At 49.2% G+C, this 23,002-nt stretch overlaps 1 protein-coding gene across 1 annotated transcript in view; it reads left to right on the top strand.

The window, feature by feature from the left end:
• The first annotated feature begins 3,428 nt into the window (after positions 1-3,428).
• Positions 3,429-23,002, top strand: part of LOC140378108 (MICAL-like protein 2) — a 45,258-nt gene continuing 25,684 nt past the window's right edge. Inside the window, exons 1-4 of the mRNA XM_072463788.1 lie at positions 3,429-3,708; positions 13,462-13,510; positions 16,231-16,372; positions 18,533-18,711. Of these exons, the coding sequence (XP_072319889.1) occupies positions 3,566-3,708; positions 13,462-13,510; positions 16,231-16,372; positions 18,533-18,711 (513 nt within the window). The 5' untranslated portion in view covers positions 3,429-3,565. The remainder of the gene's footprint in view (positions 3,709-13,461; positions 13,511-16,230; positions 16,373-18,532; positions 18,712-23,002) is intronic.

Raw genomic sequence — 23,002 nt, 5'->3', positions numbered from 1 at the left:
TTAAGACAAAAACTGGTTCATCCTAAGGACAAGTTGCCGACTCAAAAACAGAGCAATGTAGTTTATTCGATCCAATGCAGTGAAGAAAGCTGTAAAGAACGGTACATAGGTGAGACAAAACAGCCTCTGCACAAGAGGCTTTATCGGCACAGAAGAAATACTAGTTCAGGACCACAGAGCGCCGTGCATCTCCATCTTGAAGCCTCTAATCACTCGTTTGAAGACGGTGAGGTGAAGGTTTTAAGCAGGGAGAAAAGATGGTTTGAAAGAGGAGTCAAGGAAGCTATTTTTGTTAAAAAAAGAAAGACCTTCTTTAAACAGAAATGGAGGGCTAAGGTTTAATCTTCCTGTTATTTATAATGTGATACTGAACTGGGTGGGTGAGCCAGGGTCTCACAAAGACAAAGGGGAGACTAATAGCCCATTAAAGGGTTGAATAGGCTCGGTAGATACAAAGAGGGTAAGTTTCTGTTGAAACAAACAACTCTTTCTACTTCAGGAAGGCTCCTCCCAATGGGCGGGTCTTACCACAGAACAGTATTAATATCGGAGTTCTCGACCTAAATTCTCTTATTGCCAATGACTCTTGGATGAGAGTCGAAACGTCTATTTTTCTAACTGAGTCCAGATGAATACAACTGAAGCTTTTTCTACTACAAAAACCACAAAGGTTTTATATATAAGAGTGTCAAAATGATATCGGAGCGAGATCTAAATGGTGTATTTGAAGAAGACACATGGGACTCTAATAAACAAAACTCTGAGTGACGGATGAAGAGCTCTAAAATGTCACGTAGCCACTTTTCAAAAATATAGATAAGAATCTGCTGCAAGAGGCGGGGCTTATCAGTGCGACGTTAATGGACCTGTTTCAACTGTATATTTTGTGTACATAGTAAGCCTATTTTTTAATCGTATTGCCTATTTTTTTTATCCTATAGCAGATTTAAATATTTTTTCTTTTTGACTCATATAGGTTGTTTTATCATTGTTTATTGTTTTATGTTGCACTGAATCACCAAAGGAAGTTCCAATGTTTGTGAATTCTGTTCATTGACGACGGCAATAAACCTTTTCTGATTCTGATTTCTGTTACTGAGCCATTTTAGTTCAATATTGCAATTTACAATAGAACAAAATGTAAAATGATGATCTACTTATGTCATAGTAAACAAAGCATGACACGTCTCCTTAAATGATAATTATATGTGGGATGAATACAGTTTTGATATGTGTGAATAGTCAACAGTCAGTTAACAAAGCTCTGTTTAACCTGGTCACCTAAAGGAAATCCCACATGACCGCACAGGTGAGGTCAAAGGTCATGTTGTTTTATTTTGACCATAACAAACGTTGACGCACACATTACACATGTGCACAGAGCGGACAGGCAGCTACAGCCATGTTCTGGTTCTACAATATATCAAACCTGTCTCTATAAGAAGGTGAAATTGAAAGTATTTGAATATAATTTAAAGGGTTTTTCAGGTACTTAATCTAGATAATCATTTTGATCTAAACCACCATGATAATATAAAAAGGTCCTCCAACTTCCTGTTCAGAACTGATAAGCCCCGCCTCTTCATATTTACATTTCACTGTAACAAGCAGCAGGTTTTTAAACGTGTCTGCGTGACATTTAGAACTCTACATATGTCACTCTGAGTTTACATTTTTTGAATAAGCAACTGTAAGTACAGAGAAGTGGACGGGGATAGGGGATAGGTGAAAACAAGAATTTTCTGAGCACTAGAGCCTCTATTGCAGGACAATACAGGATTCACTCAAACATGCAGGAAGCGATCTAAATACATCTTTGACAAAATTAATGATAAGAAATGATAATAAACACTGCAAGGTTAAAAGCAGCTGATTTAGCACAATATGTTTCCTTTAATTAAACAATAAATGCAAATGTGATAAAGGTCCAGATTCTTTTAGATCACGTGACATAACCCCGAGAGAGCTGGGCGTGTCGGGATTAAACTGTTCAAAAGCAAAGACGCAGACGCAGAGGGGTGTGTCAGGTGTCAGGTATTACACACACACACACACACACATACACACACACAGACACACACACACACACACACACACACAGACACACACACACACACACACACACACACACACACAGACACACACACACACACACACACAGACACACACACACACACACACACACACACAGACACACACACACACAGACACACAGAGTGAGTGTGTGAGTAACACAGCAGACTGGTTCCATGCATCTGACTACATGGAGGAGGAACTTTTCACAGACTGCTATGGTCTGTGTGTCATGGTCAGACCTGGTTTAGTCCTGGTCCAGTCCTGGTCCAGTCCTGGTTCAGACCTGGTCCAGTCCTGGTTTAGACCTGGTTTAGTCCTGGTTCAGTCCTGGTTCAGACCTGGTTCAGACCTGGTTTAGACCTGGTTTAGTCCTGCCTCAGACCTGGTTTAGTCCTGGTCCAGTCCTGGTCCAGTCCTGGTTCAGACCTGGTCCAGTCCTGGTTTAGACCTGGTTTAGTCCTGGTTCAGTCCTGGTTCAGACCTGGTTCAGACCTGGTTTAGACCTGGTTTAGTCCTGCCTCAGACCTGGTTTAGTCCTGGTCCAGTCCTGGTCCAGTCCTGGTTCAGACCTGGTCCAGTCCTGGTTTAGACCTGGTTCAGTCCTGGTTCAGACCTGGTTCAGACCTGGTTTAGTCCTGGTCCAGTCCTGGTCCAGTCCTGGTCCAGTCCTGGTTCAGACCTGGGTCAGACCTGGTTTAGTCCTGGTTCAGACCTGGTTCAGACCTGGTCCAGACATGGTTCAGACCTGGTTCAGACTTGGTTCAGTAATTTCATAAAAAATAAACTTTATATGTAAAATAAAGACATATATTCCAATTTGTTTCTGTTAAACCAAAATTCTTCACGTGATTTGATTTAAATATTTAACAATTCTCAATCTATGTGAAATAAATCGGAAAAGAACATTTATAAAGAACTGCTTCAATACGTTTTATGATTTTATGTGATACTTTTATTTTACTCCATCTTTTTGCTCCTGTATTTTTACTGTTACTTAAAGTGAGACTGCAACTTTCTGAGGAGGAAAGTATGATTCATAATATACATTTAAAGCCATTCATACAGAAATATATATATTTAATGCCAAAGTGTAGAATATTATAGCCAAAGGAACAAGATTTCCATGGAAACAGGCAGGAGTCAGGTTAATACAATAAAACATAAAACATGCTTTTATTTATTGATTGATTTGATTAAACTTCTGAAGTTTTATTAAATCGCAAAGTCACTTGTGACTTTTCCCCGTCAGTGACGTCAGGCCCCGCCCCCTCGCGTGCGTCAGTACCTGCGCCAAACCCGCGCCAGATGCGCGTCTGCGGCACTTGTGCGGAACTCCCGGTGCTCCTCCGTGTGCCCCTCACACTGACCCTGTTCCGCGGCTGCTGACCCCGGCGGTCGCCTCTCTCCACAGCGGCGTACGGCCCCGGGAGCCTCCGCTCTCACCCTCCGGAGCCCGCCTCCTCCACAGCCCGGGCCGCAGCTCCCCGGGATGGCGGCCGTGAAGGCGCTGCAGCAGTGGTGCCGGCTCCGGTGCGAGGGTTACCGGGACGTGAGCATCACCAACATGACCACGAGCTTCAGGGACGGGCTGGCCTTCTGCGCGCTCATCCACCGCCACCGGCCCGACCTCATGTGAGTAACACCGGGGGCGAGCCGGGGCCGGGGCCGGGGCCGGGCTGCTGCACTCGGATCCCGGGTGTCGTGGCTCGACGCGCGGGGCAGGAAGCGGCGGCGGCGCGTGGAGGAGGAACAGAACCAGACAAACTTGGGACACGAGTTTTAGGGAAGTTTTAAAAAGTGTAAATTCATCACAATGTTCTCAGTTCTGGAGGCAAAACAAGACCGTTTCATTGAAGAGCTGTCACATCTAAATGCTCATGGTTTTAAATGTTTACAATGTTTACAATTTGAATTGAATTTAAGTGAATTTACATTTCTATTACAAAAGATGGAAAAAATAGAAGTTCCTGGACTCAACATTGTATTTGAGCTTCACTTCAGTTTGTGTTAAAATTAAACACTATTATGGGCTCAATATTTCTGTGTAATTGTCCAGCAAAACCTACAAATCATAAAGTGTCATAATCTCCAGTAAAATCTCAGTAAAATCCAATGTTAAATGTGTTTAAAGCGGCTGACGTCACTCACACGAGTCTGAGGCTTTCACTTTGACAAAACCACTTGCATCTTTCATATTTCATGATATTCTGAGGTTGGTCATTCTGGAATATAGAATGTTTTGGATCCAGAGAGTACCCCATCAGCCCCAGAGAGTACCCCATCAGCCCCAGAGAGTACCCCATCAGCCCCAGAGAGTACCCCAGAGAGTACCCCATCAGCCCCAGAGAGTACCCCATCAGCCCCAGAGAGTACCCCATCAGCCCCAGAGAGTACCCCAGAGAGTACCCCATCAGCCCCAGAGAGTACCCCATCAGCCCCAGAGAGTACCCCATCAGCCCCAGAGAGTACCCCATCAGCCCCAGCAGCCCAAGAGAGTACCCCAACAGCCCCAGCAGCCCCAGAGAGTACCCCATCAGAGAGTACTCCATCAGCCCCAGAGAGTACCCCATCAGCACCTCCAGGCCCTCTCACCTCCAGGCCCTCCCACCTCCAGGCCCTCTCACCTCCAGGCCTTCCACCTCCAGGCCCTCCCACCTCCAGGCCCTCCCACCTCCAGGCCCTCCCACCTCCAGGCCTTCCACCTCCAGGCCCTCCCACCTCCAGGCCCTCCCACCTCCAGGCCCTCCCACCTCCAGGCCCTCCCACCTCCAGGCCCTCCCACCTCCAGGCCTTCCACCTCCAGGCCCTCCCACCCCCAGGCCCTCCCACCTCCAGGCCCTCCACCTCCAGGCCCTCCACCTCCAGGCCCTCCACCTCCAGGCCCCCCACCTCCAGGCCCTCCCACCTCCAGGCCCTCCCACCTCCAGGCCCTCCCACCTCCAGCCACCTCCTGGCCCTCCCACCTCCTGGCCCTCCCACCTCCAGGCCCTCCCACCTCCAGGCCCTCCCACCTCCAGCCACCTCCAGGCCCTCCCACCTCCAGGCCCTCCCACCTCCAGGCCCTCCCACCTCCAGCCACCTCCAGGCCCTCCCACCTCCAGGCCCTCCCACCTCCAGGCCCTGGTGGCTGGAGTGTGGCCTGTCGTGTGTCTGCGCTCAGAGCCTTGTGTACAGTGGGATTAGGGAAAATGAAACTAACCCTGGGCTGACTCAGGACCTCAGGACAGAGGAGAGTGGGGGGGATTTCTGACCACTGCAGGGGTCAGTGAACACATCATCATTCACAAGGGTCAGTGAACGCATCATCATTCACAAGGGTCAGTGAAGGCATCATCATTCACAAGGCTTATCTAGTTTTTGCCGAGGTTTTTGTTTCATATTTGCAGGGTTGAATCATCTTAAACTGCAGTGGAGACAGTTTGACAGCTGCAAAGTTTAGAACGAGTGGTGAAGGTGAATGCTCTGAATGGAGCAGTTGTTGATTACCACTAGATGATGTCATAATGTGGGAGCTGGTGTTTTTAGCTCTCGAGAAGGAGATTACTTAAATATGTGGAAACAAAACACAAACATCTCACATGTGTTTTCTGGAATCTCATATTTTGCTACATTTCCCATTTCATAGTCAACCCTAAGGACCTTTGTGATAGTATTATTAATGACATGCATGTTGTAGAAAACTCTGCATTTCTGATTTAAATCTTGCTTATGCAGACTTCCTGGAGGAGGCGGAGTCTCTCTCTTACTGTGTCAAGTTTGTCTGAGCCGTGGGTTCAGAGGTCGGCTCTCCAAAAACCCCTTTTTCCGTTTGTACTAAATACACGGATGAAAAAAAACACTACTTTGGGGATTGTTTTGAGGTACAATTACCTCCATAAAAAGGTTAAAAGTCGATTTTGCATAATATATGGGACGTTTAGGTTTGTTATTGAAATAATATGTACATCTGAGTGTTTCATTCTTTAATTGCATTTCATTTTTGTTGCATATAAAATCAAATTCAAATGTATAAATGTATTAACTTAGGCTGTTTAATGACAATAATTGTGGCCATTTTTGTTAAAATATCCACACTCTTCACAACAGGCTTTTCAGGTCCAAATCCAATAAAAAAGCATCATCATTTTGTGTCTGAGGCGGCAAAATGTGTTTTTAGTAGGTTAAAGGTCCTCTTTTATAAAGTGTGCAGTTTTGTAGCTTGTACCAGACGTGCTCCTGGCTCAAGTGTGTCGCTTATAGAAAATGTGTCGTTCTCAGAGGACAAAAGTACAAAAAGTCTTCTCTCAAGTGCTAATGCTGCTATAATGGCTGTGATTGTTTGAAAAATCACAATTTTTCGAGTGGTGCAGCCCTAACTTGACCAATAAAACTTCTCTACAAATGTTTTTAGGCACAACAAAAATTATTCCAAGGTCAAAACGTTCAAACTGTAAAATAAGTGCTGCTGGATGTGTCTATGGTTTAATTATTACTGACTGATAGTGAACACCTGTCTAACTGCACTGTGACCTTTGACCCTTCTCAGTCATTAAACCAACTGCTGTTTGATTTCATGTTATTTACATTTACAAATAGAATTCTATACCATAGAGTAGTTTTAACGAGGCACGCCAGATGCAATATACAGAGTGACTCTGGCACCAGCAGGAGGCCGGTCCATGTTTAGTCCTGACTCTGGCACCAGCAGGAGGCCGGTCCATGTTTAGTCCTGACTCTGGCACCAGCAGGAGGCCGGTCCATGTTTAGTCCTGACTCTGGCACCAGCAGGAGGCCGCTCCATGTTTAGTCCTGACTCTGGCACCAGCAGGAGGCCGGTCCATGTTTAGTCCTGACTCTGGCACCAGCAGGAGGCTGGTCCATGTTTAGTCCTGACTCTGGCACCAGCAGGAGGCCGGTCCATGTTTAGTCCTGACTCTGGCACCAGCAGGAGGCCGGTCCATGTTTAGTCCTGACTCTGGCCACCAGCAGGAGGCCGGTCCATGTTTAGTCCTGACTCTGGCACCAGCAGGAGGCCGGTCCATGTTTAGTCCTGACTCTGGCACCAGCAGGAGGCCGGTCCATGTTTAGTCCTGACTCTGGCACCAGCAGGAGGCTGGTCCATGTTTAGTCCTGACTCTGGCACCAGCAGGAGGCCGGTCCATGTTTAGTCCTGACTCTGGCCACCAGCAGGAGGCCGGTCCATGTTTAGTCCTGACTCTGGCACCAGCAGGAGGCCGGTCCATGTTTAGTCCTGACTCTGGCACCAGCAGGAGGCCGGTCCATGTTTAGTCCTGACTCTGGCACCAGCAGGAGGCCGGTCCATGTTTAGTCCTGACTCTGGCACCAGCAGGAGGCCGGTCCATGTTTAGTCCTGACTCTGGCCACCAGCAGGAGGCCGCTCCATGTTTAGTCCTGACTCTGGCCACCAGCAGGAGGCCGCTCCATGTTTAGTCCTGACTCTGGCACCAGCAGGAGGCCGCTCCATGTTTAGTCCTGACTCTGGCACCAGCAGGAGGCCGGTCCATGTTTAGTCCTGACTCTGGCACCAGCAGGAGGCCGGTCCATGTTTAGTCCTGACTCTGGCACCAGCAGGAGGCCGGTCCATGTTTAGTCCTGACTCTGGCACCAGCAGGAGGCCGGTCCATGTTTAGTCCTGACTCTGGCCACCAGCAGGAGGCCGGTCCATGTTTAGTCCTGACTCTGGCACCAGCAGGAGGCCGGTCCATGTTTAGTCCTGACTCTGGCCACCAGCAGGAGGCCGCTCCATGTTTAGTCCTGATTCTGGCACCAGCAGGAGGCCGGTCCATGATTAGTCCTGACTCTGGGCACCAGCAGGAGGCCGCTCCATGTTTAGTCCTGACTCTGGCACCAGCAGGAGGCCGCTCCATGTTTAGTCCTGACTCTGGCACCAGCAGGAGGCCGGTCCATGTTTAGTCCTGACTCTGGGCACCAGCAGGAGGCCGGTCCATGTTTAGTCCTGACTCTGGGCACCAGCAGGAGGCCGGTCCATGTTTAGTCCCGACTCTGGAACCAGCAGGAGGCCGGTCCATGTTTAGTCCTGACTCTGGCACCAGCAGGAGGCCGGTCCATGTTTAGTCCTGACTCTGGGCACCAGCAGGAGGCCGGTCCATGTTTAGTCCTGACTCTGGCACCAGCAGGAGGCCGGTCCATGTTTAGTCCCAACTCTGGAACCAGCAGGAGGCCGGTCCATGTTTAGTCCTGACTCTGGCACCAGCAGGAGGCCGGTCCATGTTTAGTCCTGACTCTGGCACCAGCAGGAGGCCGGTCCATGTTTAGTCCTGACTCTGGCCACCAGCAGGAGGCCGGTCCATGTTTAGTCCTGACTCTGGCACCAGCAGGAGGCCGGTCCATGTTTAGTCCTGACTCTGGCACCAGCAGGAGGCCGGTCCATGTTTAGTCCTGACTCTGGCACCAGCAGGAGGCCGGTCCATGTTTAGTCCTGACTCTGGCCACCAGCAGGAGGCCGGTCCATGTTTAGTCCTGATTCTGGCACCAGCAGGAGGCCGGTCCATGATTAGTCCTGACTCTGGCACCAGCAGGAGGCCGGTCCATGTTTAGTCCTGATTCTGGCACCAGCAGGAGGCCGGTCCATGTTTAGTCCTGACTCTGGCACCAGCAGGAGGGCGGTCCATGTTTAGTCCTGACTCTGGCACCAGCAGGAGGCTGCTCCATGTTTAGTCCTGACTCTGGCACCAGCAGGAGGCCGGTCCATGTTTAGTCCTGACTCTGGCACCAGCAGGAGGCCGGTCCATGTTTAGTCCTGACTCTGGCCACCAGCAGGAGGCCGCTCCATGTTTAGTCCTGACTCTGGCACCAGCAGGAGGCCGCTCCATGTTTAGTCCTGACTCTGGCACCAGCAGGAGGCCGCTCCATGTTTAGTCCTGACTCTGGCACCAGCAGGAGGCCGGTCCATGTTTAGTCCTGACTCTGGCACCAGCAGGAGGCCGGTCCATGTTTAGTCCTGACTCTGGCACCAGCAGGAGGCCGGTCCATGTTTAGTCCATATTCTGGCACCAGCAGGAGGCCGGTCCATGATTAGTCCTGACTCTGGCACCAGCAGGAGGCCGGTCCATGTTTAGTCCTGATTCTGGCACCAGCAGGAGGCCGGTCCATGTTTAGTCCTGACTCTGGCACCAGCAGGAGGGCGGTCCATGTTTAGTCCTGACTCTGGCACCAGCAGGAGGCCGGTCCATGTTTAGTCCTGATTCTGGCACCAGCAGGAGGCCGGTCCATGTTTAGTCCTGACTCTGGCACCAGCAGGAGGGCGGTCCATGTTTAGTCCTGATTCTGGCACCAGCAGGAGGCCGGTCCATGATTAGTCCTGACTCTGGCACCAGCAGGAGGCCGGTCCATGTTTAGTCCTGATTCTGGCACCAGCAGGAGGCCGGTCCATGTTTAGTCCTGACTCTGGCACCAGCAGGAGGGCGGTCCATGTTTAGTCCTGACTCTGGCACCAGCAGGAGGCTGCTCCATGTTTAGTCCTGACTCTGGCACCAGCAGGAGGCCGGTCCATGTTTAGTCCTGACTCTGGCACCAGCAGGAGGCCGGTCCATGTTTAGTCCTGACTCTGGCACCAGCAGGAGGCCGGTCCATGTTTAGTCCTGACTCTGGCACCAGCAGGAGGCCGGTCCATGTTTAGTCCTGACTCTGGCCACCAGCAGGAGGCCGGTCCATGTTTAGTCCTGACTCTGGCACCAGCAGGAGGCCGGTCCATGTTTAGTCCTGACTCTGGCACCAGCAGGAGGCCGGTCCATGTTTAGTCCTGACTCTGGCACCAGCAGGAGGCCGGTCCATGTTTAGTCCTGACTCTGGCCACCAGCAGGAGGCCGCTCCATGTTTAGTCCTGACTCTGGCACCAGCAGGAGGCCGCTCCATGTTTAGTCCTGACTCTGGCACCAGCAGGAGGCCGCTCCATGTTTAGTCCTGACTCTGGCACCAGCAGGAGGCCGGTCCATGTTTAGTCCTGACTCTGGCACCAGCAGGAGGCCGGTCCATGTTTAGTCCTGACTCTGGCACCAGCAGGAGGCCGGTCCATGTTTAGTCCATATTCTGGCACCAGCAGGAGGCCGGTCCATGATTAGTCCTGACTCTGGCACCAGCAGGAGGCCGGTCCATGTTTAGTCCTGATTCTGGCACCAGCAGGAGGCCGGTCCATGTTTAGTCCTGACTCTGGCACCAGCAGGAGGGCGGTCCATGTTTAGTCCTGACTCTGGCACCAGCAGGAGGCCGGTCCATGTTTAGTCCTGATTCTGGCACCAGCAGGAGGCCGGTCCATGTTTAGTCCCGACTCTGGCACCAGCAGGAGGGCGGTCCATGTTTAGTCCTGACTCTGGCACCAGCAGGAGGCTGCTCCATGTTTAGTCCTGACTCTGGCACCAGCAGGAGGCCGGTCCATGTTTAGTCCTGACTCTGGCACCAGCAGGAGGCCGGTCCATGTTTAGTCCTGACTCTGGCACCAGCAGGAGGCCGGTCCATGTTTAGTCCTGACTCTGGCACCAGCAGGAGGCCGGTCCATGTTTAGTCCTGACTCTGGCACCAGCAGGAGGCCGGTCCATGTTTAGTCCTGACTCTGGCACCAGCAGGAGGCCGGTCCATGTTTAGTCCTGACTCTGGCCACCAGCAGGAGGCCGGTCCATGTTTAGTCCTGACTCTGGCACCAGCAGGAGGCCGGTCCATGTTTAGTCCTGACTCTGGCCACCAGCAGGAGGCCGCTCCATGTTTAGTCCTGATTCTGGCACCAGCAGGAGGCCGCTCCATGTTTAGTCCTGACTCTGGCACCAGCAGGAGGGCGGTCCATGTTTAGTCCTGACTCTGGCACCAGCAGGAGGCTGCTCCATGTTTAGTCCTGACTCTGGCACCAGCAGGAGGCCGGTCCATGTTTAGTCCTGACTCTGGCACCAGCAGGAGGCCGGTCCATGTTTAGTCCTGACTCTGGCACCAGCAGGAGGCTGGTCCATGTTTAGTCCTGACTCTGGCACCAGCAGGAGGCCGGTCCATGTTTAGTCCTGACTCTGGCCACCAGCAGGAGGCCGGTCCATGTTTAGTCCTGACTCTGGCACCAGCAGGAGGCCGGTCCATGTTTAGTCCTGACTCTGGCACCAGCAGGAGGCCGGTCCATGTTTAGTCCTGACTCTGGCCACCAGCAGGAGGCCGCTCCATGTTTAGTCCTGACTCTGGCACCAGCAGGAGGCCGCTCCATGTTTAGTCCTGACTCTGGCACCAGCAGGAGGCCGGTCCATGTTTAGTCCTGACTCTGGCACCAGCAGGAGGCCGGTCCATGTTTAGTCCTGACTCTGGCACCAGCAGGAGGCCGGTCCATGTTTAGTCCTGACTCTGGCACCAGCAGGAGGCCGGTCCATGTTTAGTCCTGACTCTGGCACCAGCAGGAGGCCGGTCCATGTTTAGTCCTGACTCTGGCCACCAGCAGGAGGCCGGTCCATGTTTAGTCCTGACTCTGGCACCAGCAGGAGGCCGGTCCATGTTTAGTCCTGACTCTGGCCACCAGCAGGAGGCCGCTCCATGTTTAGTCCTGATTCTGGCACCAGCAGGAGGCCGCTCCATGATTAGTCCTGACTCTGGCACCAGCAGGAGGCCGGTCCATGTTTAGTCCTGATTCTGGCACCAGCAGGAGGCCGGTCCATGTTTAGTCCTGACTCTGGCACCAGCAGGAGGGCGGTCCATGTTTAGTCCTGACTCTGGCACCAGCAGGAGGCTGCTCCATGTTTAGTCCTGACTCTGGCACCAGCAGGAGGCCGGTCCATGTTTAGTCCTGACTCTGGCACCAGCAGGAGGCCGGTCCATGTTTAGTCCTGACTCTGGCACCAGCAGGAGGCCGGTCCATGTTTAGTCCTGACTCTGGCACCAGCAGGAGGCCGGTCCATGTTTAGTCCTGACTCTGGCCACCAGCAGGAGGCCGGTCCATGTTTAGTCCTGACTCTGGCACCAGCAGGAGGCCGGTCCATGTTTAGTCCTGACTCTGGCACCAGCAGGAGGCCGGTCCATGTTTAGTCCTGACTCTGGCCACCAGCAGGAGGCCGCTCCATGTTTAGTCCTGACTCTGGCACCAGCAGGAGGCCGCTCCATGTTTAGTCCTGACTCTGGCACCAGCAGGAGGCCGGTCCATGTTTAGTCCTGACTCTGGCACCAGCAGGAGGCCGGTCCATGTTTAGTCCTGACTCTGGCACCAGCAGGAGGCCGGTCCATGTTTAGTCCTGACTCTGGCACCAGCAGGAGGCCGGTCCATGTTTAGTCCTGACTCTGGCCACCAGCAGGAGGCCGGTCCATGTTTAGTCCTGACTCTGGCACCAGCAGGAGGCCGGTCCATGTTTAGTCCTGACTCTGGCCACCAGCAGGAGGCCGCTCCATGTTTAGTCCTGATTCTGGCACCAGCAGGAGGCCGGTCCATGATTAGTCTTGACTCTGGCACCAGCAGGAGGCCGGTCCATGTTTAGTCCTGATTCTGGCACCAGCAGGAGGCCGGTCCATGTTTAGTCCTGACTCTGGCACCAGCAGGAGGGCGGTCCATGTTTAGTCCTGACTCTGGCACCAGCAGGAGGCTGCTCCATGTTTAGTCCTGACTCTGGCACCAGCAGGAGGCCGGTCCATGTTTAGTCCTGACTCTGGCACCAGCAGGAGGCCGGTCCATGTTTAGTCCTGACTCTGGCACCAGCAGGAGGCCGGTCCATGTTTAGTCCTGACTCTGGCACCAGCAGGAGGCCGGTCCATGTTTAGTCCTGACTCTGGCCACCAGCAGGAGGCCGGTCCATGTTTAGTCCTGACTCTGGCACCAGCAGGAGGCCGGTCCATGTTTAGTCCTGACTCTGGCACCAGCAGGAGGCCGGTCCATGTTTAGTCCTGACTCTGGCACCAGCAGGAGGCCGGTCCATGTTTAGTCCTGACTCTGGCCACCAGCAGGAGGCCGCTCCATGTTTAGTCCTGACTCTGGCACCAGCAGGAGGCCGCTCCATGTTTAGTCCTGACTCTGGCACCAGCAGGAGGCCGCTCCATGTTTAGTCCTGACTCTGGCACCAGCAGGAGGCCGGTCCATGTTTAGTCCTGACTCTGGCACCAGCAGGAGGCCGGTCCATGTTTAGTCCTGACTCTGGCACCAGCAGGAGGCCGGTCCATGTTTAGTCCTGACTCTGGCACCAGCAGGAGGCCGGTCCATGTTTAGTCCTGACTCTGGCACCAGCAGGAGGCCGGTCCATGTTTAGTCCTGACTCTGGCACCAGCAGGAGGCCGGTGGAAGCTGCGACAGAGTGAATCCACTGGTTCACATTCACCTGCTGTAGTTGTGATGTTTGAGTGTTATTCCAAAAATAAGTGCAACGTTTTAATGGAAAATTAATAATAAATCTCTTGATCTTCTTATTTTGTGTGTTGCAGAAATTTTGACTCCCTGAAGAAAGAAAACGTCTATGACAACAACGACCTTGTAAGATTGTGTCTTAAACTGTAATAAACAAATGGCACTTCCTCCAGTGTGAACGCCACACACACACACACACACACACACACACACACACACACACACACACACACACACACACACACACACACACACACACACACACACACACACACACACACACACTATTGGACTTTGGATTAAGAAATCAAAGGGTTTAAAAGTGAAAGTAACATTCCATTGTGGTGAGGGGTGGAGCTGCGGCCTGTCTGAGCCTGCTCCCTCCTCCTCTTCTCTGCTCCTCTTCTCCTCTTCTTCTCCTCTCCTCTGCTTCTCCTCTTCTTCTCTGCTCCTCTCCTTCTCTGCTCCTCTCCTTCTCTGCTCCTCTTCTCCTCTCTCCTTCTCTGCTCCTCTTCTCCTCTCCTTCTCTGCTCCTCTTCTCCTCTCCTTCTCTGCTCCTCTCCTTCTCTGCTCCTCTTCTTCTCTGCTCCTCTTCTCCTCTCCTTCTCTGCTCCTCTTCTCTGCTCCTCTCCTTCTCTGCTCCTCTGCTCCTCTTCTCCTCTCCTTCTCTGCTCCTCTTCTCTGCTCCTCTTCTCTGCTCCTCTTCTCTGCTCCTCTTCTCTGCTCCTCTTCTTCTCTCCTTCTCCTCTCCTTCTCTGCTCCTCTTCTCTGCTCCTCTTCTCTGCTCCTCTTCTCTGCTCCTCTTCTTCTCTGCTCCTCTTCTTCTCTGCTCCTCTTCTCCTCTCCTTCTCTGCTCCTCTTCTCTGCTCCTCTTCTCTGCTCCTCTTCTCTGCTCCTCTTCTCTGCTCCTCTTCTTCTCTCCTTCTCCTCTCCTTCTCTGCTCCTCTTCTCTGCTCCTCTTCTCTGCTCCTCTTCTCTGCTCCTCTTCTTCTCTGCTCCTCTTCTTCTCTGCTCCTCTTCTCTGCTCCTCTTCTCTGCTCCTCTTCTCTGCTCCTCTTCTCTGCTCCTCTGCTCCACAAACATCGCTCCATACATGACCTTATAAGGTTTTGGGGTGGAAAAGCAATCTTTTAAAATGACAGTGTGATTTTTTCCCCACTAAACTATTATTTATTGCTTGTTGGAGTCAAATTCGATGCCTTCTCCTTGATTGACAGGTATATTTTAATGGCATTAAATAAATCAAGCATTTACCAAACTAATTAAATATTATACTGAGGCCTGGTATTGGAATGGTCCAGATGGTCATTGCTTTTATGGTCATTATTAACCTTTGACCTCATGTTATGTGGTCAATGGGCTGGTACCACCCAAAACCAGGATCATTCATAACTCGCTATTTGTAAGGGCTAATGCTAAGGGCTAATGCTAAGGGCTAATGCTAAGGGCTAATGCTAAGGGCTAATGCTAAGGGCTAATGCTAAGGGCTAATGCTAAGGGCTAATGCTAAGGGCTAATGCTAAGGGCTATGCGTACGGAAAATGGTTCCAGAACACTATAAGTTTCCGAGTAATTGTTAGCATTAGCATCAACCACTGCTGTTGTTTATGGCCATGGCAGCAATGCAATGTTATCATCCCATGGATAGAATGCTTGATAACCATGGAGATGTTACCATGGAGATGTTACCATGGAGATGTTACCATGGAGATGTTACATGAGAATCTCTTGAGACTATTACCATGAAGCGCTGGTATCTACACGTCTGAGGATGACAAACACCTCTACAATGAGGACTTTGACCTGGAGGCTCAGCTCTGCACCACACCAACAGGAAAGGAAACCCAGCATCCAGGCCCCCTCACACCCAGAGGAAAGCACCCCGAGTGAGTGACAGCCAAACTTGAAAATCAGTCACCAACTCAGTGGATCAGAAGCTTAAGACTCAGGAAAGACTTGCCAAAGACAAAGACCTGAAGTGGAAAAAGACCAATGTTACTCTCCAAAAACAGAACCAGCTGAAAGAGCAAATCAAGGCACAACCTGATATCTGCTTTCTTTACACTACTGCAGCACAGGACCATGTGCAGCTCAAACAGCAGCTCGCCGACACCTGCAGAGTCATGGAAAAGATGTAGGACGTTGTGTTTGCTGAGCTGAAGCACGGGTCAGAGCCAGAGCAAAGAAACAAAGGGTACAACAAGCCCCCCCCCCCCGCCTGGATGAGCAGAAGAGGCCAACAGCACTAGAACACCTACAACATTTATGCTTTACCCTTGCATTATAAAAAAGAAAAACATAGTTTGCTATTATCTGTAGTATTTATTGAATGTTTTAAAATGTTTTATTTTACTTTTACCAAACCTTATTTCGCATGCCAACTTTCCTCTTACAATCATAATAAAACAGTCCTATCAGTTGTTATAAATTATCTTTTTGTATGTTTTAGAGTCTGTATAGTCCAGAAATAATTGGAACAGCCACAGTACCAACAACTATATCACAATGTCTTATTTACAATCTTTTAGTTTGCTGTGAATCTTCAAAATCCATAAATCACACGTTTGAAGAGTCTGAAGTTTAAGTTGAAGAGATGGTTTTGCATTTTTTAAAGAAAGAAAACCTTTTTTTAAACAGGGATGTTGGTCTGCGATACAACCTCCCCTCAGTCTACAACAGCCTCATAAGGCCTTATAACTGACAGGTTTTTCATTAGCATTTGACTGGTTTGGTTTGCTGAGGGAAAGGCCAGACCCCAGCACCAAACTGCAAGAGTGAAACTGTCCCAATTGTAAACACGTCTCTCCGGTCTCTTCTGTACTGTGATATAAATGTGTGCGCCTCAGGCCTTCAGTGTGGCGGAGCAGCAGCTGGGCATCCCCGCTCTCCTGGACGCAGAGGACATGGTGGCCCTGCGAGTACCCGATCGCCTCAGCATCCTCACATACGTGTCGCAGTACTACAACTACTTCCACGGGCGCTCCCCCAGTGAGTACCACACATACAGTGTTCTGTGTAGTTGCCGTTGATTTGTAGGTCTTGCTTTGTATTTAAAAATCTAAATTTTGATATTGGCAAATATTTGACGACAAAAATGTGTACCGAATTGATTGCATGCAACCAAACGATGGGGAAACAAAACTATTTTATGCAGCTCTGTTGTCACTCCTGGAGCACGATCACAAGAGCCAACATGAGCTTCCCAACTACATCCATTGGCCGACTCGACAACTTCAATTCGGTGTCACAATCACCACCATGACAACCAAATGCTGTTCTGGCAACATAAACCCTTTTTTTAACTGATTAACTGTGTAAATAGGTCTAAAATATACATATGCCTGGCCTTAATTTATTATTTTAGTGCATATTTGTAAAAAATCTGACTTTTGGGTCCAAAGCTGTGCCTGCATTGTCCTCTTTGGATTCAACTTTGGCCACTACAACACTACAACTTTGGCACCATGGATCTAACTCCAGTTGCTATTCCGTTTTCTGTTGTGCATTTCACTGAGGATTATAGAAAAAATGAACAAATGGATAAACAAGACAGGCTATTATCAGGAGGTTCTGTCCAGAATCCTCGGACTAGATCTGCAGATTGAGAATGACTCTTGGATGACTATAACTGAATCTTTTTCCACAATGGAACACTCCGAATGAGGGATTACGCCGACTTGATTGTGTTGAAGAGAATGTGCTTTTTACCTTTACATGTGACCAACAGAATGGACGGTAAGACAATATTGTGCTTGAAAAATTGTAGTTGTCTCATTTTGATTTCCTCACAAAAGCTGTAAAACCACTGCTCAGTGCCCTCTGCTAAATCGTGGGTGAAAAAGGCTCTCTTGCTGTCTTTGTAATGAAGGTCTCTCTTTAAACTTGCTGTTTTGTTTTTTAAGTCTAATATGTCACGGACGGAGCGGAGCAACTGAACTACTCCTGTGTCATTTCGAATCTCTCCCAACATTCTGTGGCCCTCACAGCTGCATTTATTCACCTTATTCTGCCCGGCACACTTTTGCCTCTTACTACAAACTGGCACTTGTAATGGCACTTCCTGTCAAGTGTGAACTCTGTTGGCTTGAATGGAGAACGAGGCAAAGTCTCACAGCTAAAATAGCTATTGATTTGTGTAAATGTCCAACAAGAACAACAATGCACTGGGCGGCCTGAAAACGGCTTTTGTCTGTGTAGAACTTCTTTTCTCTCGACCTCAGCAGTTTTGTGTTCACTATTACAATTACGATTACGTCGGATGGGGGTGCCCGGACAGGCTTCTGGAATAAGATGAATACTGAGATTAGATTTCACACAGGAGGACTCTATTCAATAATTTGTTCAACATCCAATCTTTCAACAATCAGGAAACTTCTGACAGCATTGGTTGCACTCGGGGGTGAAAGAGGCTGAATACTTTTGGATGCTGCACTGTTTAGTTTTTATTTATTTTCTTAAATCTGGAAATCATGTATAACTTTCCTTCCACTTCACAATAGTGTTGCTCTTTTATAAGAAAATTACAATACAATTCATCTAAGTTTGTCGTGACGAGACAAAACGTGGAATACTTTTTCAAGCGACTGTGTCTGTGCTGGGCAAAAACAGATTTGACTTTATTACAGTGCAGCATGTTCAGCTATAAACCTCTCTCATGTGAATGGTCTCTACCTAAATCCCAGCACGTGCAACAATCATGATTGAGCTAGTTTTGCCTCTGCAGCTCAGTGAGTCTGGAAGTCTGGAGGAGAAAGAGCTGAACATGAGCCACAGATGAAGGTTAAAGCTCAGATAAACTGTCTCTTTTTAAATGTGTGGATTACATGTTCTAGAATGTCCTGAACACAACCTGTGTCACCAGTTACATTTGTGGACACATATTTCCTCCTATTACTTTACAAAACATCTAGTCAGCGTCTGTATAATTGGCTGACGTTTGTCCATTGTCATCAGAACAGACCCTTAACCCTTCACAGCTCGCATCGGTGCATTTCACGCCTCGTCTTAACCAACCCAATTTAAAAATCAGGTAACCATGAAGTTAATCCTTCAATAACATGGTTTAAAGTTCAGATATGGGCTGTTTTATGCTAGGTTAAGGTTTGCCAAGTAACTTCAATAACAACGTTGTGTGTCTTGTGTGTGCAGTTGGAGGGCTGGCGGGTGTGAAACGTCCAGCAGAGGAGGCTACAGAGCAGCAGCCTGCGGGGAAGAAGAACGCACCGGTGTCTGCTAAAGTGTTCCCCTCGTCCGGCCCGACCAAAGAGAACCAGCCCCCTGTGGACCAGAGCCGGCCCACCTCCGACGCCAGACAGGACCGCAGACAGGTAAGACGGGGTTAAATATGAACGGAGACAGGTCAGAATGTTTGGGTAGAATTCACTGTAGATTTGTTGCCTGGTTTATGGTTCATGTCTCTGTGATTACTATCCACATGTCAGTACAAACCATCACAAGTCCAAGCATTTTTTGTTGTCCGTTAAAAGGGCTTTAATATATTATGTATGTTAATATGGCAGTTTTGTTGAGATAATCACAAACAAATAATTAGAAGCAGAAACATTTGTGGAGCATACATTTTGATATTTATATTATTATTATTTAACAATGTAAATCCCCCGTAGAGTTACGCAGGCCCCTCCCCTCCATCTGAGATTATGACATTACATTCTAGAACGTGAACTCAACCATAACCATAGGCACAATTCTCTCTCTTGGTCCGTTTTGGAATCTCTTACACTTGGCCGATGCTATTGGGTCAAATCTAACGTTCCTTCACATGGCACAAATTAAAAGTCTGTTTAGTTTTATGTTAATGAAATCATTATTAAAAGCCATTTTCACCAAATAAAATTTGCTATAGATTTGAAACTTAATAAATCCATATCTCCCAGCCTTACCTACACATGGAAATGAATGATGCTAATCCCTATATTAATGTATATAAAATGTTTATTTCACAATATTTATGTCATTTATCTGCACGTCACAGTAACATATAAAAGAGAATGTTTAGTGTCATATTCTATATTCTTACAGAAGCACATCATCACACACTTGTTTCGATTCGGCACCAAAGTTGCAACATTGTCTCTTTCTCTGAGCTGGTCCGGTTCATGTTCCCAATACACCAGTGACGTGTGGTCAGAGCAGTCGAAGCAGTCAGTGATTGGCCAATAAAATCTAAAATTACTGTGTGTCACTACTATGTATGAATTATTATAAAATATATCCTAATAAGCTTGTTTTCCCCTCACTTCTGCTGCTGAAGCTGGGCTGAACTCGCAGTGTCTTTTAGTGACCTCTACAGGCCGCTGGGCAGTACTGGGGGTGAAGCTGGATTCTTCTTCTCCCTTTTCATTCTGTGACCGTGTTCAGAGCCCTGTTCATGCTCTGATCTCTAACATGAGCTTTAGAACCAGAGCGGACAGCAGCTTCTTTTGGAGCTCTGCACACGTGCTCTGAGGACCACAGCCTCAAACCCACAGATCTGAGCTCAAACACTGAATAAACCTGTGGGAATCTTGTGCCTGACTGAGCATGTGCAGAGGAAGTGAAGCAACAGCAGCACCAAGTTTCAACAAACACTTAAAAACTATCTTTTAGAGACAAGTCTGTGTTTGTAGCTAAGACTCTGTTCACTTTTCTAATGATTATTAGTCATTCAACAACATGAAGCACTAATTTGTGTTTTAAATGTGTCGATGTTCTCTTATATTCCAATCAGCATGTGGAAGTTTAGCTCAGTAGGAAAGGCCTTTGCCCTTGATGCGGGAGGCCGGGTTCAAATCCCCTCTCTGTATATTAGATTTCCCTTTTTTTAGGTTTTGCGCACTAAGTATTGAACACCCCAAGTCTGCTTTCCCGTCCATAAAAGTCACCACACACTACAGCAATACACTTTTATCAATCAAGATAGTCCAGAAAAACTCATCTCTCTCTCGCCTGTAGAGACGCTGTGTACAATATCAGCCAAACCTGCTGCTCTGCCTGATCCACGTCACATAAACAAACCTGGAGCTGTGTCGGTGTAATCCCTCATTCGTCCAGGCCTGTTCCATAGTAGAAAAAGCTTCAGTTGTAGTCATCTGGACTCAGTTCGAAAAAATAGACGTTTCGACTCTCATCCAAGAGTCATTGTCAATAACAGAATTTAGGTCGAGAACTCCGATATTAATACTGTTCTGTGGTAAGACCCGCCCATTGGGAGGAGCCTTCCTGAAGTAGAAAGAGTTGTAGTTTCAACAGAAACTCCCCCTTGTATCTACCGAGCTAGCCTATTCAGAATCTTAATGGGCTATTAGAAACCTCTTTGTCTTTGTGAGACCCTGGCTCAACCACCCTGAGTACCTGATTAGCATCTGAATGTCCTTGTCCTTTCCAGGGGTTCAGAATCCCATTATAAATAACAGGAAGATGAAACCTAAGCCCTCCATTTCTGTTTAAAGAAGGTCTTTCTTTTTTAACAAAAATAGCTTCCTTGACTCCTCTTTCAAACCATCTTTTCTCCCTGCTTAAAACCTTCACCTCACCGTCTTCAACCGAGTGATTAGAGGCTTCAAGATGGAGATGCACGGCACTCTGAGGTCCTGAACTAGTATTTCTTCTGTGCTGATGCATCTCTAAGATGGTTTCTAACAGCCCATTAAGATTCTGAATAGGCTAGCTCGGTAGATACAAGGGGGAGTTTCTGTTGAAACTACAACTCTTTCTACTTCAGGAAGGCTCCTCCCAATGGGCGGGTCTTACCACAGAACAGTATTAATATCGGAGTTCTCGACCTAAATTCTGTTATTGACAATGACTCTTGGATGAGAGTCGAAACGTCTATTTTTTCAAACTGAGTCCAGATGACTACAACTGAAGCTTTTTCTACTATAAACCTGGAGCTGGACTAGTAGTGTTTGGATTCATTCTGTGACTTTTGTAGATTTTCCCCATAGCCTGCCCCTCATGTGCACAACCTGCCCCTCATGTGCACAACCTGCCCCTCATGTGCGCAACCTGCCCCTCATGTGCGCAGCCTGCCCCTCATGTGCGCAGCCTGCCCCTCATGTGCACAACCTGCCCCTCATGTGCGCAACCTGCCCCTCATGTGCGCAGCCTGCCCCTCATGTGCGCAGCCTGCCCCTCATGTGCGCAGCCTGCCCCTCATGTGCGCAGCCTGCCCCTCATGTGCGCAGCCTGCCCCTCATGTGCGCAGCCTGCCCCTCATGTGCGCAGCCTGCCCCTCATGTTCGCAGCCTGCCCCTCATGTGCGCAGCCTGCCCCTCATGTTCGCAGCCTGCCCCTCATGTGCGCAGCTTGCCCCTCATGTGCGCAGCTTGCCCCTCATGTGCGCAGCCTGCCCCTCATGTGCGCAGCCTGCCCCTCATGTGCGCAGCCTGCCCCTCATGTGCGCAGCCTGCCCCTCATGTGCGCAGCCTGCCCCTCATGTGCGCAGCCTGCCCATCATGTGCGCAGCCTGCCCCTCATGTGCACAACCGTCCCCATGTGTACACAAAATAGCTAGAAAAGCTTAGATTTGTTGTCTTGCTAAGCTCGCGCTGCAGCCATGGCCCAGACTCGTCTGAGGAGGAACCTGGTCCCGGGAGGAGACTGTTCCACGCCCATGAGCCGGGCGTGGAACAAGAGAGCGGCGGAGGTAGTGCTGGAGTGTGTGGGCTCTGGATGTTGAGGCGATGACGAGGGTTTAATGACATTCGGACTGGCTTGTGACCGGCACAAGGCTGGACGGTCTCATTGGCAGAGGCTGGAGAATCGCTGCACTGGTCAGTATCCGATTCTGATTGGTTGATGTTTAGCTCTGGGTCCATGATGCTAATGAATGATTTGAGACTCTGGTATGACGCTATGTTCAAAAGGTGACTGAGGCGTTGGACTGTTATAAGAAGGCGTTTGGGTAATCAAGGAGTGGTCCTGCTCACAACCCCCAGGAAATGTTTTAACCCCATTTACATTCACATTTCAGACAAATCAGTTCAATTCAATTTGACCTTCACTTCTTTGGTCCATATCAGAGTTCAATTGCGCATTCACAATTACCCAAACGAACCGAACCAGCCAGGCACATCCATCCTGTTTCCAATCAAATTATCTTTAGCTCAGATGTCAGTTTTACGCTAATTCTCATCCATAATAAAACCCAAATGTTGAAACTTTACACACTCGATGACCTTTAACAAGGCTTTGACCTAAATGTGGTCCATGGTTGTTATCAACCCAAGCCGTCTGGATTATGGAAACATTATTGCTCTACAAGTTCTAAATGAGGGCTAGCCCACAAGAGGACAAACATGAGAATGAATGGACTCTTGATTTAACAAAGAATTGAAGTGCAGGGGAATTCACGAACCACCAGAAGGAGCTTGTGGTACCAGTGGTACGCGTACCACAGTTTGAGAACCAATAGACTAAACCACTTAAAGCAGCACAGCCCTGGTGGTGCGCTCGACACCTGCATTACTCCTCGGAGATGGTTAATGTTAAAACCAAACTTGAGAGCATTCTCCATGGAGACAGATCAGTTTTTTGCTATTCTTTTAAAAGAATAATGGACCATTTTTCGGCGATTTGAGAACTCAGGCTGAAGTGCACATGCCACGCCCCCGTGTGGAC

This window comes from Eucyclogobius newberryi, unplaced genomic scaffold (genome assembly GCF_026437365.1).
Source record: "Eucyclogobius newberryi isolate DKJ021-1_F unplaced genomic scaffold, fEucNew1.0.hap1 SCAF_4, whole genome shotgun sequence".
NCBI lineage: Eukaryota > Metazoa > Chordata > Actinopteri > Gobiiformes > Gobiidae > Eucyclogobius > Eucyclogobius newberryi.
Note: the sequence above shows the minus strand (reverse complement) of the source record. Positions and strands in the feature narration are given on the sequence as shown.